The sequence below is a fragment of the Telmatherina bonti genome (assembly GCF_933228915.1).
Source record: "Telmatherina bonti genome assembly, chromosome: 15".
NCBI lineage: Eukaryota > Metazoa > Chordata > Actinopteri > Atheriniformes > Telmatherinidae > Telmatherina > Telmatherina bonti.
In genome coordinates this window covers 27300248-27315327 of record NC_136613.1, presented here as the reverse complement: position 1 = coordinate 27315327, position 15080 = coordinate 27300248, and the positions used below count along the sequence as shown (strand labels likewise).

At 39.9% G+C, this 15080-nt stretch overlaps 1 protein-coding gene across 1 annotated transcript in view; it reads right to left on the bottom strand.

The window, feature by feature from the left end:
* The window catches only part of myo1b (myosin IB), a 52704-nt gene that overhangs the window by 12342 nt on the left and 25282 nt on the right, over positions 1–15080 (bottom strand). The window contains exons 5-16 of the mRNA XM_079254872.1: positions 14319–14365; positions 12589–12652; positions 9460–9558; positions 8505–8608; positions 7246–7393; positions 6687–6805; positions 6201–6287; positions 6022–6087; positions 2870–2974; positions 818–880; positions 443–643; positions 107–333 (exon numbers count right to left, since the gene is read on the bottom strand). Of these exons, the coding sequence (XP_079110998.1) occupies positions 107–333; positions 443–643; positions 818–880; positions 2870–2974; positions 6022–6087; positions 6201–6287; positions 6687–6805; positions 7246–7393; positions 8505–8608; positions 9460–9558; positions 12589–12652; positions 14319–14365 (1330 nt within the window). The remainder of the gene's footprint in view (positions 1–106; positions 334–442; positions 644–817; positions 881–2869; positions 2975–6021; positions 6088–6200; positions 6288–6686; positions 6806–7245; positions 7394–8504; positions 8609–9459; positions 9559–12588; positions 12653–14318; positions 14366–15080) is intronic.

Sequence of the window (15080 nt, the reverse complement as noted above, 5' to 3'; positions counted from 1 at the left end):
GCAGAAAATGAGGTTATGGGTCAAAAACAAAACAAAAAGAAACCATTGGGAGGTTGGGACAGTTAACCACTTGATCAATTTTAAATGCGAAAGACCAAAATTTTACCGGATGTAGTTTGGGTTCTTCGTCTGCAGGTTACTCATCAGTGTGCCAACAGATGCTTTGAACTGGAATCCAGCAGTAGGTGGTCTCTTCAGGTTGACTTTGGCGGGATTTCCTTCAGGGAAGAGCTGTTTGATGAGGCTGTGGTTGGCTTTGTACATGGCTTGAGATAGATCCCGATACAACAGGTCATTGTTCTTATCAACAAAGCCTTCGACACGGTAGAGCACCTTGAAGCAAAGTGGAGAAACAGAAGACACAGTTAAGTTTTCAGTAATTACACAAAGACACATAATTACACAAACTTTGAGGGCACGTCTGGGCTTCTGTGTGGGATACCTTGCCAGCGTAGTGCTGAATTCGGAAGCAGTTGTGTGGCAGGCTGTGGTCGTTGAGGAACTTTGAGTTCTTGCTTAGTCGACTCTCAAAGTGCTGGTGCTCAGCACACACTGTGTTCAGCTTGTCCAAGAAGGTCTCATCAGTGACTGTCCCTGGTCTCAGGCACTCCTCATCCAACATGGCCATGATGCCATTTTGGTTCTGACACAAGAAAATTAAAAAAAAAAGAAAGAAAAAAAAAAAAAAAAAAGGCCAAGGTAATATATTATTTGCATGGTACAGTGTAGTGTACTTTCCTTTACAATGCTAGACTAATCCTGATAATTCATGCTGACTGGGCTTCTATGAGCTTTTAAGGTCAGAAAGCTGACTTACATTCTCAATGAGGTCGCAGATGATAGCATTGTTGAAGTATTCAATATTGGTCCACTCGATACCCTGAAACAAAGCACATGGGGAGGTGTTTAATTTCCACAAGCTTTCCCGTTTTTTAAAAACAGTAACACCAGAACTCTTATTGAACTGAGAACAATGAAGTAAGCAAGTTGAAATGTATTTATTCAGCACCTATCAAGATAAAAATCTAAGTGATTTACAAAAAGTATACAAGACAAAAAACAACAAAAAGAAGGATATTTAACTCTTTTTTTTTTTTTTTTTTTCTCCTTAGTCCCAACGTTCCTACTAAGGGATTGACATGTGGAAATAAATGAACCAAGATATCAACATCTTTAGCAGGACATTTTGTCATCATTAAACTATTTTTTGTATAACCATCCAGATTCTCAATGAGCACAAGTGAACAATACTTAAAACCTGAATGTTAAGACAGTCACCTCATCCCTTTACATCCTGAAGTATGTCTGCAAGTACGGCAGGCTTTATAGCTGGCATCTACAGACAAACCTGCATCGTTTCTCAGCCACAACCAAGGTGCCTCAGTGTACGTGGTTTACATTTTGGGAAAATTGTCTTTAGTTTAAGCATCAAAAGGATGTTTTACCTGAGATGATCCAGGTTTCTTGATGTCACAATGATGAATATAAGACAGCAGAGGAGGAATCCGTGTATTTTGCACCAAATATTTTGCAGTTGGGATGTCTCACTCTGAATGGAGTGACACTGCATGGCTTGCAGCAAAACTTGTCAGTTTTTACTCATAATTTAAAATTAGCACCATGTCAGGTTTGTGGTATCAATAATCAATGCTTGGTTGTTGTTTCAGTGGTACTGGATTAAAAAAAAAAAAAAAAGTTTGCACTTATCATAGCAAAGATGCAAATAAACAAACCACAAAGCCAAATGGCTTTCAGCAAAGTTCTGTGGTAAACAGATGAAGGGAAACATTGTTGGGCCCATAGTCTCTTACTGCTAAAAATTAAATAAAAAAATAAAAAAAAGCACACAAAAAACAAACATATGGACAGCTGAGAATAGTTGCAATTAAGAGTCTTCAATATATTCCACTCTCTAATCTAAAAGTTTCTCTCTGTGTGCTGCTGTACTGAGACTCATACTGTGGCAGGAGAACGAATGATTGAGGATACTTTACTGCATTTATCAAATACCAGATGAATTTGACAAGGTGTAACTGTCTTTGCTGCTTATGCATCATGTGTAAAGACTCACTACCCATTTAAAGGTCAAAGCCCATGAAGAAAAGTACACTTTCCATCCTACCCTTTCTAATAAGGCCAGTGAAAAACATTTTCCATCGTCAGCTTCGCAGCAGATGAGTTGAGGAATTTGCATCACGTAAACAATGTGACAAATATTTTTAGGGGGAAGATGCAAAGCTTAAAATCTGATGGGTGACTGGCCACATTCCTGACTCCTAGTCCCCTTTACCCCCCTTCTTCCTACAGGACTGTGGTATTTTCCCATGCAGTATACTGGAAAGAAGCCAGGGGTGGAATATCATTGGTAGTAGTGTTAGTGGGGAAAGGGGGGGTGTGGGGGTCACCACTGCTGCACTCATACACATAACTTTGAAAACAAACATAGCTTAAAGGCCCACAACGGGGAGTGTTTACTCTCAATGGAGAGAGGGATCATTTCCGTCCCACAGAGTCTGTAGAGAGGAGGGTTTTTTTCTTTTTAGTGGCGATTTGAAAGAAGGGATAGAAAATATAAATGAGCTTGAAATGCAGTCGCCTCAAGGACAAGAATGTGGGATTCTGTGAAACAACAGGAGTTTCAATGGTGGGATGACAGGACAGAGATGAGCATGCTGCAGGGGGCCTGCCATGACTGGGTGTCAACACATCAACCCGACTTGCTGAATGACATAGATGTATAGTTACAGGTGAAAGAGCAATACCAAGACGAAACACTGAAGTAGTACCAGCTAAAGGCCCAAAAGTTCACAGCAGGTTTGATCCAATGGAAACCAAGAGTTGGCGACAAATAGGAATTAGATAAACATACCTCTCTAACATACTCCTCCTGCTCCTCACGCAAAGTCAGCTCGATGAAGATCTGCTGCAGCTTTTCATTGCAGTAGTTGATGATGAACTGTTCGAAGCTGTTGTCCTGCAGGGTCAGCAACAAGGGGTGGTATTAGTCTATGCCATTTTTAAAACAGGATAATGGTAGAGGGTGGTGGAAACCAGATTACTCTGGATGAGGGTTCTGCAGCATTTGTGGTCTGTGATAATATTTGTTCGTAATTTTCCCAATTCTTCATACCGTTTTAACTTATATGTAAGAAGTAGAAATAAACAGACATTTTTTTGTTACAATACAAGGTTTATAGAACTGATTAAATCTAAAACTCAAATCTGGTATTAAGTTGGTTCATCATATTTCACTTCTTTCGAATAAATCTGAAAGCACCCAAACCATTGATAGTTGAATTCTCTACATTTTAAAGAGTCTCTTTATTGGATACAATAAGTCTGAAATGATAAGTCTGTTCAGACTTATTGATAAGTCTGAACAAGTTAGATGCTGCAGCAGCAACCATGACAAAAGCAAACATTTCTTCTATGGGAGAAGTCATATCTGAACTCAGGGATTGTAAACCCTTATCAGATGAACTTCCCATAAGCTTTCTAGATGTCTTTAATCACTAATGAGATATTTAAATCTTTACAACCTTTCACCGCTTTTATCTTCACATAAAAACAACAAAAGATAACTTTAGTCAGTTACAACCATTGACATCAGTAAATGGTGAGTCATGATTTTTAGCAGAAGGCCTTATTGCAGGTTAGGTTAGTGTATTATTTATTTTTTAAAGACAAAGGAGTTGTTAGAGCTTTGTGGTTAGTTTAGGATAAGAGCTCAGGGTGAAGGACACAGTTTCTTAGTGACTAGGACATGGGACAAAAGGCAACAGGGCGATTAAGTTTTGATTTCAAGGCTATTTCCTTCTCCTTAGAAACCAAAAGGTCATTCTCTCTGTCCCTAAACACACAAACACAGAAATTAAAATATGTCTGTCTCCAAGTGGCAGCAGATACCAGGCTGAAATATGTCAGAGAAACCCCCAAAATATGATAGCTACAGCTTTGATGTTTTATGACAAGCAGTTAATAGTAGCTTGGGGAGGTAACCATCTTAAAAGAGTGTTTGAACTTAACAACCTCATTTCACAGAGGTGATGGTTTACTTTACTGCAGGATACGGGAAAGTCCTCGCAATGAACACTGTGTGGTAATAATTAAAATAAAAACAGGGAAAAGATCTACAGTAGCCAAGCAATGTTTCAGAAGGCACGGCATTCTTAAGCGTCTACAGGCTCGTTTTTCCTGCTTTGGTGAATCATTGAAACAATTCTGTAAACGTTTAGCAAATCTAAGCTGCAATATTATATTAAAATAAACAATATCCTGAAGTGTTTTTGCCGTTTTGCATCAAAACCCAAGCCTTTTATTTTGTCTGCCACTGATTTAATATTATAAAAAAGCTTAAACGTTTTGGGTAAATCATTAAACGTATCTTAAACTTGAAAAAAGAAAAAGAAAAACATGGGAAAATTTCCTGTGGTGACATTTCATGACAACATGAAATGGAGATTTGATATTAGCATCACCTCATTAGATACCCTGTTGGTTTGTTTACATGCAGCATGTGACATGTAAATTTGCATCATTTAGCTAATATTTTCTTACCATGAAAAATCTATTTTCTATATCTCTATAAAACTGTTTAAAACTGTTAATATCACAATAAGCTGTTCTGGGACAATCTTCAAATTATTAATGCGATATGTTTAAGTCTGTTTAGAGAAATGGTAAACAGCTAACCAGACGGTCAAAAACCTAAGTCTTTGAATCACTAGAAGCTTAGTAATGTTTATAAAATCCACTCAAAAATATAATTTCAAGATGACATTACAACGATCCTAGAGTTCAATGACCCAAGGCCAAGCACTTCACTAGTTTTGGCTTCAGTACATTCTAGCTTAATGTGCTGATTAAGCTAACTAGCTATTAGCAGTAGTTTAAGCCAAGTTTAGTCTTTACATCAAACTGTCAAAATAGAAGAGGAATGCAAACATTCCCCAAAATATGAAATTACTGCTTTTACAACCAGAAACCAAAACACTGAGATAGGATATAAAAGCAAAACACTGAACCAGTTTACTTAGCACACCTGGTTAAAAAGATGCAGCAATCCTTTTAAACCAGTATTAAAAAAAACACACCTATTCCAATGAATAGGTTAGAAATTAGTTATCTCTTAACACAGTACTGTGCACAGTATTGCAATACTGTGTGATTACTTCCATCAAAATAATCACAGTTGAACTATCAAATGTCCAAGAACTAAAGAACAAACTGTATTCTACATGCAAGCTCACAAAGCACAACTACATCAGTTTTAGGCAGGTTTGTTTGATAAACTGGCAGCCGAGTGCACAACAAGATTTAAATGATGCAAAGGCTTCTTTAGCATCTTTTCAGCCGTGCGGCTATGCTGCACACCAGGGTCATTTAATGAGGAGCTGAATTAAGTCGGAAGGATCACAACATGCTCACTGGCACAGCAAACAGGCGGGTGGAGGTGTTACTTACTCCTTCCTGGTGAACCAGACAACACAACCACAGTGAGAGGAGAGGAAGGACTGGAGAGTGAGTGGGATGAACAAGCAAGGGATATGAAAAAGACATGAACATATGGGGGTGGGGTGGGGGGGCTGGAGGCATCAAGCCACATCGAGGCAAAGAACATGTTATATGGTTAAACAGTGCACGCACACTTAGCCTGACGTGTTTACATGCACTTAATTGTCAAGCATGTTCTCAGTGTGCGATACATCTCTGGGCATCAACAACATATAGAATGCGTTCAGGATTTGTCCCCTGTATGTTAAGCTGTGTGTTTACTTTGTGCCCATTTGTCTGCTGTGAAATTTGCCACAAAAATCATTTGGCCCTTTGGGGTGCAATGACGCTGAACTAATCTGATCTCAGTGTGTGTTTTTACCAACCCCAAGTTTTAGTGGATAAGCTCTGCACAGGTACTGGAGGCATGCAAGCAAACAGCCTAGGGCAAAACTCTCCCTCTCTGTTTGGGTGGTCTAATTTCATCTGTGTCTGCAAAGAGACAGTTTGATCTGCCATTTCTCTTACCTCAAATATCTCAAAACCATAAATGTCCAGGACACCCATGACCTTGTGGCGAGTTTTAGCTTGGGCCTGCAGGAAGACAATGCGGTCGGTATGATTATTGCAGTATGATGGCGCAGTCCAATAAATCAGCAAAATTAGGTTAATCTATTTAATTGAAACATCTTGTGGACTTCACTTACTTTTATGCTTTCATTTATCCTGGTAACCAACCAGCTGAACAGGCGACTGTAGAGATTTTTGGCGAGGGCATCTCGGGCATAGTAGGCCTGCAAAAGTACGCATTGTGTGTGATGTGACAAAGCAAGGGACAGTCAATAAATCATGCAGCATAAATGTTTCCTAAATAAGTTATTATTAGAGGTTATCAGGTTATTATTGGTGGTCTGCTTCTGAAAAGCCTTTGTCTGCAGCATCTACTTCATACGTCCAGTCAGCCTGAACTTCCTAACCCTCGGATATGACCTACTTTTGAATTTCCAGGAGGGACGTTGCTCATTTATAATGTAGAGATTTTCATGTAGCAATGACACAGATCAGAGTCAGCAGCCACTGGAGTCGGTCAAAAGGGGAACAAAAAAAACAAACAAAAAAAAAAAAAAAACAGGGGAGAGGGTTCTTTAACTTTTTATGAGTGTCTTGCAATGAGTTGCAGCTTTTTCTCTGACCTGGGCCACATTCAGGGTGGTGGAGACTTTTTCCATTTTAGCCTCAACTGTTCGATAGCTAAAGGCCCTCTCCAGCACCGACTGTTCGATCCCCAGCAGCTCGCACATCTCCTTCAAATCTGCAATGAAAAGAGAAGATGTTTAAATCAGAAAGCAAGCGTCAACACTGAAGCAATAATCAGTCAGAAAAAGGTCAAGCGTGGACATCTGGTGGCACATCGTGCTGTTGTCATGGAGGGGCAATATGCAAACCAAACATTTGCCCAAACACAACAACTGCGGGAGTGATATCACAGCTCTTTCTGAACAAATCATAAAACACACAAATATTTGGTGAGCAGGCGCACAAAAAGGACAGTGAATCAGCCGACAGGGGGCAGGGGCTCTGATAAGGCAAGTGGTTGTTCAGAAGGGTAATAAAGTGTCTAAAATATATACAAATTACATAAGAAGCACAATCAGCTTATATGATCCAGTTAATCATTGTTTAAAAGGCAGCTCAGTTCATCACAGCCTCATCATGATGGAGAATAACGCAAAAAGTAATCATCTAACCCACCATTTTTGTCTTTGATGCGGCTTTCATCTGTGCCATTACAGCGCGATTCTGGCTTGAACTCGATGTTGCCCAGCTTCAACACGGCCGCTACCAGCTCCAGTACTGACTGCAACTCGTCCTCCATGAAGCCCACAATCTGCATGGCATTCTGTGTGTGTGTGTGTGTGTGTGTGTGTGTGTGTGTGTGTGTGTGTGGTGGAGTATGGAAACAAAGAAGGTAAAATCATAAATTAAACGTTGAATCTTAATATAGAAAAGTGGAATAAAAGCATGAAGAAAACACAAAGCAATAAATGCAAAGTCATTTGGGAGTGTGTGACTGCAAACACACAACTACATGATGACTGAATCAACATGTCAACACCCAGTCAGTATGGAGTCATGAATAGACAGAGACATACATTCACACAGTCAAACCTGAATTTGCTTACACTTGAAGCAGAACTATCAAAATAAAAAATCTCATTCCCAGTCCAAATAACTTCCTTTTTCTTCCTTATATGGCTCTCATAAAGGAACTGTAAACACATGAATTTAGGATTATAGTCATAATTCAGGATATTTTGTTACATTTTAAATTCTAAAGGGAATGACGGACATGTGGTCTTATTGAACTTGCTGTGGGCTGAACTGTTTAGAGCGACTGTCCCTTTGTGTTTCCGGTGGCAAGATGCAGCTGTGTGGAGAATGCTGCGAGCTGATGAGAAGCAGGATGTTGAAAAACCGGGAAAACTGACAGAAGACTTGTACTGTAGCAGAGCGGAGCATGCTGAAGCAGGAGCTCCAACAATGCACAGGAGCAGACCGACAACATCCTAACATGTGCCCTTCAGTGAAGGATGAGAAGCAGCAAAAAGCACACAGGATATATTACATGTGTGAGAACAAACATGAGTAAATAGGAGGAAGCAGCTGCCTCTTTTTCTCTCGTGTTTTTCCCCCAGGCGGCCACTGCTGATCCCGCGCTGAAAAGGTAAATGCACAAGCACGTGGGATTTTCTGTTTAATCAGTAAAACCCTTGCTGCTGACATTCAGCTCATTCTTGAGTGGAACTTGAACAGGTGGGTGGGAGACAGGTGTGAAGTGGTTTCACAACCAGGAATAGTTGTTTCATCAAAGAGATAAGAAAAAAAAAAAAAAAACTATTTTACATGTGACCTTTGAACATGACTCATTAACCCACCATGATGTGACAAATGGAAAGTCAAAATGAACTCTTCTAAAACGGACCAGTTGTATGTGGACGAGGACTACTCACTCTGACTGTCCGGAAGTTGGTTGCATCATCCAGCCCGCTGACAACGGCCGAGTCCAGGCTCAGGTAGTTGTACTTGCTGAAGTCGCGGTCCAACTTCAGCTTCTCTGTGACACAAAAGTGGCTGCTGTTTAATCAGCATTTTGTTACACAACTTCCACACAGGGTGGTTCAGATTTAACAATAAAGCCATTTCTACCATCTGCATGGACAAATGGCAATTACTGCTGTGAACTTTGTTCTTGATTCTCAAATTGCAACACCCCTCCCTACGAAGTAACAAAAGAAATCTATTCGGCTTGTGAGTGCATGTGTCAGATTTCATTAGCATTAAGTAAAGCTGAACCCAACCCCGTTGATGTGTGCACTCCAGGGGTCGATGACCATTATATTGTTGGTCTCTGTTCAGGACATAAAACAATGCCTTCTGTCCACAGAAAACTAAATAGAGGGAACAGGTTTCATTGCCAGGCTTTGTTCTCTGTAGTGTTTGTCAGGCAGGAAGACTGATTCAATATATAAGCCATGTGTTCTTACAGCTGCACCTCAGCTGGAAGATGCTTTCACACACTAATTTAAAAAGATGGAATAAAAAATCCAGGTGAAACTAAACCTAAACTCATGTTCGACCACAACATACACAGAACATTACAAGGCAGAGAAAACAGCAATGGTGAGTCTGGCTTCTCACCAGATCCTGTGTTAAAGTTGATTCATTACTTCCTGCGAGCAGAGTTTTTAAAAATCTGATGCTTGAATTTATTCCAAACTAGTAGTGTTAAATATATCACAACCACAGTTTGCCACTGAGGCCGATTACGGTCCATTTCAGTCATTTTTAAAACTGATATTTCTATCAGAGGCTGTTTTTATCTTTCAAATTGCCTCTGTCCACGGCGTTACAAAACTGTGTGGACGTTTCCATTCAACCCCCCTTCCTGGCACTTCTACAGCTTACTGAGTGTGTCATCTGAGGCTCCAGACAAGAGCTGATAAAAGATGTGGAAGTTCCTCTCTCCTCTTGGCTGCTTCACCACACGTGACTTCTCCAGCAGATCTAGATTTAAAAAAAAAAACAAAAAAAAAACAACAACATGAAAGTCTTCACAGCAGATATTTCGGCAGAGATTCTCAAGGGTTTCTCTGACTACTAAACATGTGCCTGACCCCACCTGGTGTATTAAGCCTCTATTTATTCAGGGCTTCAAGGGCTTCCCTGTCCAATGATCTATTTATATGGCCAAAGTTGCTTATTTTTCATGCGTACAAAATCCACAGGAAGTGTTCAGGGAAGGAACCGCTCGTGGATCGCAGTCAGCCCTTTCTCCCGGGCAACCGACCAAGTGCAACAGTACCTGATTAAAAAGAGGCCTCATCTGCTCACCGCCATTAGGAGGAGTATGATTTAATTAAAGACCAACTGCAGAGCTCAAAGACATCCCAGGCTGCTTGGGAGCCTCTTCACTGCTCGTCTAACCAAATAGGAGAAATCATCCTATTTTAGGAAACATTAACAGTTTATATCAAACCACATGGAGCGCTTTGGAGAAATGTGCACCATTGGAACCACCAGAAAACTTCCAGCCTCTTTGCTTTCTCAATATTTAGACTGGACTCTGACTCACCGGTTGGTAGGAGAAGACAGGACACAAGTAGCAGTTTGCAGCGCATCTGTGGAAACGCTGCAAACTGGGGGTTGTCAGGGCAGGATCAGACTAAATGTGATTCTGTGACACCCACTGGTCGTGAAGCACAGAAGTGGCACTTCCGAGCTAGCACATCAATAATACAACATCCATGACTGACAGAGGCTGGCAGCAGCAATGTGGAGCTGTGATTAAAGATGCAGAGAGAAAGATAAAATACCGCAGAAAGCCACTTCTTGTATTTCACTCCATTTTTCTTCATCTTAACGTACCACAGACAGCTTCTGACACCATTTTGGCAAGAAATGCAGAAACAGAAGCAAATTGTAAGAATCTTTTCTTCTTATTTTAGAGTCACTCAAGTGAGTTACATCAGCAGAGTCCAGCCAAAAAAATGTTGTCATCTTGCTTTGGCATCAACTTGCCACAAGAACATTTACCACAACCTTCCAGACACAATATCAGGTTATATTTAAAGAAAAAAAAGTCCAACCTAAGATGTTCACTGTATTTATCAAAGCTACCGTATATCCTGATCAAAAGAAGTGCACATGGAGAATAATGAGCTGCAAGGACAGAAAAATTCATCCATGTCTGCACTGCAACAGCATCCACATCCATCTGTCGAGCTAGCTTTGACTAAATCAGCCACATGTCTGTAGCTCCTCTTTACAGGCAGTCCCTTGTGTTGGACTGCCTCAGACAGAGGTTCATTTGTGTCTCGGCCATCAGCTTCCGCCTTTGTTCACAATGTTTTGTCTGTGCTGGCTTTCCTGCCAAAGGTCAGAGAAAAAGGGGCCAGATCAAACCAAAACAGAGAAAAAGAAAAAAAAAGAAAAAAAAAAGTTGAGTGGAGAAAGTGGGTAATGGGGATTGCGCCTTTTGTTGAGTCTGCTTTAAATCATGCAAAAAAGTTTTCATAAAATGTGTAAAAGGCAACAGCTCTGGTCAGATTGCAGAGCTTTCTGAGGCCCGCCTTCATCAGGCATCCCTCTATGAAAGTATTGCAGGAATCTACTCAAAGAAAAGAGCAAAGTTTTGACCAGTTTCAGTAGCTTTTGCAAAGAGCAATTCCTCGGTAGAAGATATAATTTATAACATTAGGACTGAACTTTTTTTTTTTTTTTTTTAATATTTGTTCCCGCAAAATTAAAAAAAATATCAATCTTAAGACAGGAGAGAAATAGGACAAGTACGGGTGTATTAATGAGGACTGAATTTCACTAAATGGAAGCGCTACAGCTAACTAGCAGCTATGGAAAGTGGGAAGCGGCCCGCATTACACAACAGATTGGCATCACATTTTGAGGTTTCACACTGGTTTAGGCATAGAAGTCCAAGTAACTCCGGATCTTGTTTTAAGGTGACGTCAAGTTGGCGTGAGATGGATGGATGAATGGGTGCTTCATCACGAGTTGTTCTAGCATCAGATTGTAAAGACAGAGCTGAGATTCAAAGGTAAGTTTTCTGTCAATCTTCCTCACAGCCTCCATAATTTAGGTAAACATTAAAAGAATAAGATTGTGGACAAAAGTGGCTGACATTAGTTTTTGAGGTCAGCATGACCTGGACTGAGGAACGAGAATGGGAGTGGAGCCATTGCTCCACCATATTAAAAGGAGTCAACTGAAGGTATTTTAGGTATCTAATTAAGACGCTTCTTTGTCACATTATCTTGCATATTTTTCCAGGCATGTCCAACTGGGAGGAGACCATGGTGCATGCCCATAACACACTGGATTATACACCTGTGGGACGCTTTCCAATTAAACTTAATGGAAAGCAATTAACTTATTTCTCCTTTTTTCCACAGGTCTTCCTAAATAAGTGCAGTTGTACATGTTGATCTGTCCTTCCTGTCGTCTCCACCCCAACCAGTCAAGGCAGATGGCTGCCCTCCTTGAGCCGGGTTCTGCCGGAGGTTTTCTTCTTGTTAAAGGGGAGTTTTTTCCTTCCCACTGTCGCCTCATGCAGCTCAGGATGGGGGATTGGATCGAAGTCATGACTCGATGCAATCAGTTGGTTTCTATTATAGGATATGTATGAATTGGCTTGAAATTATGTGTATGTTGATTCGTGTATGTAAAGTGCCCTGTGACAACACAGTTGTGAAGTGGCGCTATACAAGTAAAGTTGAATTGAACTGAATTAAAGATATTGGGAAAGTGTTAAGGTATGTCCCTTCTGGCTTGGGAATGCCTGAGAATCCCCAAGGAGGAACCAGAAAGAGGGGTATCAGAATTTTCCTCCTGAATCCATCACTTCTGTGCCCAAACCTCTGATAAGAAAATGGTTGGATGAAGTCGTACCTTTATAGAAATATTCAACAATATTGTGCATTGCATGTTTTCCAGATATTACGCAGCTCTAGCAGAATATGAAATGAAACACAAAGAACTTTCACTCACATTTACAGAATATCTTATTTTAAAGCTACTCACAGTTGCTGATGACTCCACCCAGCGGATCTCCTTTGAAGTCAAACTCTATGTCCATGTACTTTCCCTGAGGGTCAGAGAACAAAAAGCTGGATACGAATTTATATCCCTTTATATCATATAACCTTTTATAATCATGTTTCTCTCTGAAAAAAATAAGAGGAAAAAGGCTTTAAACAAACTCAGCTCATGAGTTCAGTAAAGTTTACAGTGAGGATTTCAGCACTAAAAGTTTATTTCTGAAAGACTAAAAAGGTTTTCAGACTTCTTTTCTCAAAGTCTTGAGTGAAATCCCACCCCCCCTTCTCGCCTCAGATTTATCATTAAACAGACTGGTCTCCCAGATGAGGCAAGCACTACTGGTGAGTGAGCTCAATCCAAACTCAATAAGCCCTCTGCACTCTGCAAAATTAAGTGATGGCTCCATTCATAGCTTTATGATAAAATGATGGCGCTCTGATGAAGTAATATCTGGTGAGGAGGCATAAGGTTTCTGCCTGGACGCTGATGCCAAGGTCAACTATATATAACCAGATCAAGGGTATAATCCATTATAATGCTCTGTTACAACTGCATGTCCAAGCATTGGCATGTGTTTATCCATCAGCGTAGGTAGATGATTGAAAATAATGTATCAAGTAAAACTGGGGCATGTAAGGTTCAGAGGAGGACAGGCGGGCAGCTTCGAGACTGTCCTCTGAAAGCTGGTTTCCATTGTAATTCAGGCAAAGGGATTAAAAAAAAGTATCCAAAACAGACAACTTTAGCCTTGTGGCATCTAGCTTTAAGGAATCACAATTTCCGAATGTGTAACAAGCAAAATGAAAAGGTGTCTGAATTCATTTTGCTGATACATAATAATTCAAAGTAGCACACAAGTAGTAGTGTGATCTGATTTGCTGCTGTGCATGAGGCCTCCATTAAAATACACACACAGTCTGAATCCCTTCTGCTCATAATGTTGCAGCCTGAAAATAACTAGACAGACATGAATCCAGACAAAATCCAGATCAGGTTCTGAATCATCCTTCCACATTTGCGGCAAATGTAGAAAATCTACGCATGTATAGTGAAAGTTTGAAAGTTCTGCAATCTATTCTTAAAAATGATATTTTTGCATACATTTTATTCTCAGGTCATAATTGCGAAGCTAAAGAACAGATTAATTTGTAAAAAGAAAAAGTTTGCATTTGTGAAACATGCAAGCTTTTAATATATCAAGTGCATAAGCAGTGCAGTGACTGACAGTGTGTGGGCTTGTATAATGTGCAATTTCAGTGTCATCTTAAAATGTCTTCCAATTACATGGTAGCAGAAAGGTACAAGAACAGATGATAAAAGGCCTTCATAAATACTGCTTTGTGCTCTATGTAACCATTCAGACAGGCTCCTCTTCTAAAAGGGTATGTAGTGCATCTACCCATAACACTAAACATCAAAACCAGTTCACATGTGTACAAACACCTACAGATCTCTGCAGGCAGGAACACTGATTGCACTCCAACTCCTGCACAAGCTGCAAAATCAAACTAAGGCTTCCCCAAGAAGTACAATTTATAAATAATCCGACTTGTGCATGAGTGGCTATGAAAACAAATGTGTGCAAATATAATGGAGGAGATTATTTGAAATTATTTAAAATAATTTTGCAAGCCATGGAACTATACTTTGATTTGGTAAACAATGTGTGTAACAGACCCTAAACGGCTGCTCAAAAGATACTGAATACTTACAAATCTTGAAGAGTTGTCATTCCGGACCGTTTTGGCATTTCCAAATGCTAAAAAATGAGGTAAAAAAAAAAAAAAAAAGAAAAAGGAGAAATTATTAGGAAATAATAATGATAACAAAAAGAAAACAGCTTTTAATTATCAAGCTAATAAAAACTAAAGTTAAAATATTAAAGCTTGTTATTAAATATGAAACGACAGTGATGATCCTTGACACTGTGCTGCCCACCAGCCAGCTGTCAATCATAACGGCCTGAATGTCAAAGCCATTTGTACTGATGAAGCTCCATAATTCTGGATGGATTAAGCAAAGCACCATGGCTTTTCAGGCTTAGGAAGGGCTGAACTTTGATGTCACGCCACGTTGAAGCATGTTCAAGTTAAAGTGCTTCAATATGTGCCCCCTGCTCATGAATAAACAAAAACAAAAACCCTATGCATCGTCTTGTCAAAGCACATTGTAATAAATGTACCAGCGAGTCTTTTAGAGGAAGAATTCCTGCTGAATCTTTTTCCAACTGCTTGAAACCCCCATTTCAACATTATAATGCTATTAATAAGACACACATCACAGTGCCATTAGCATAACTGCTTAATTGCTGATAAAAGCGGACTAATTTGTGTAAAAGTATACAGAATGTAAATGTGCGGGCTGCTCGTCTGGTAAGAGCGGCAGCCGGAGGGTGATTGAGGCAGAGAAGAGCAGCTGAGATACTGAAGATAAAGAGCTAAAGAGAAATTAGAGCAAGAAGTGAGAAGAAATGG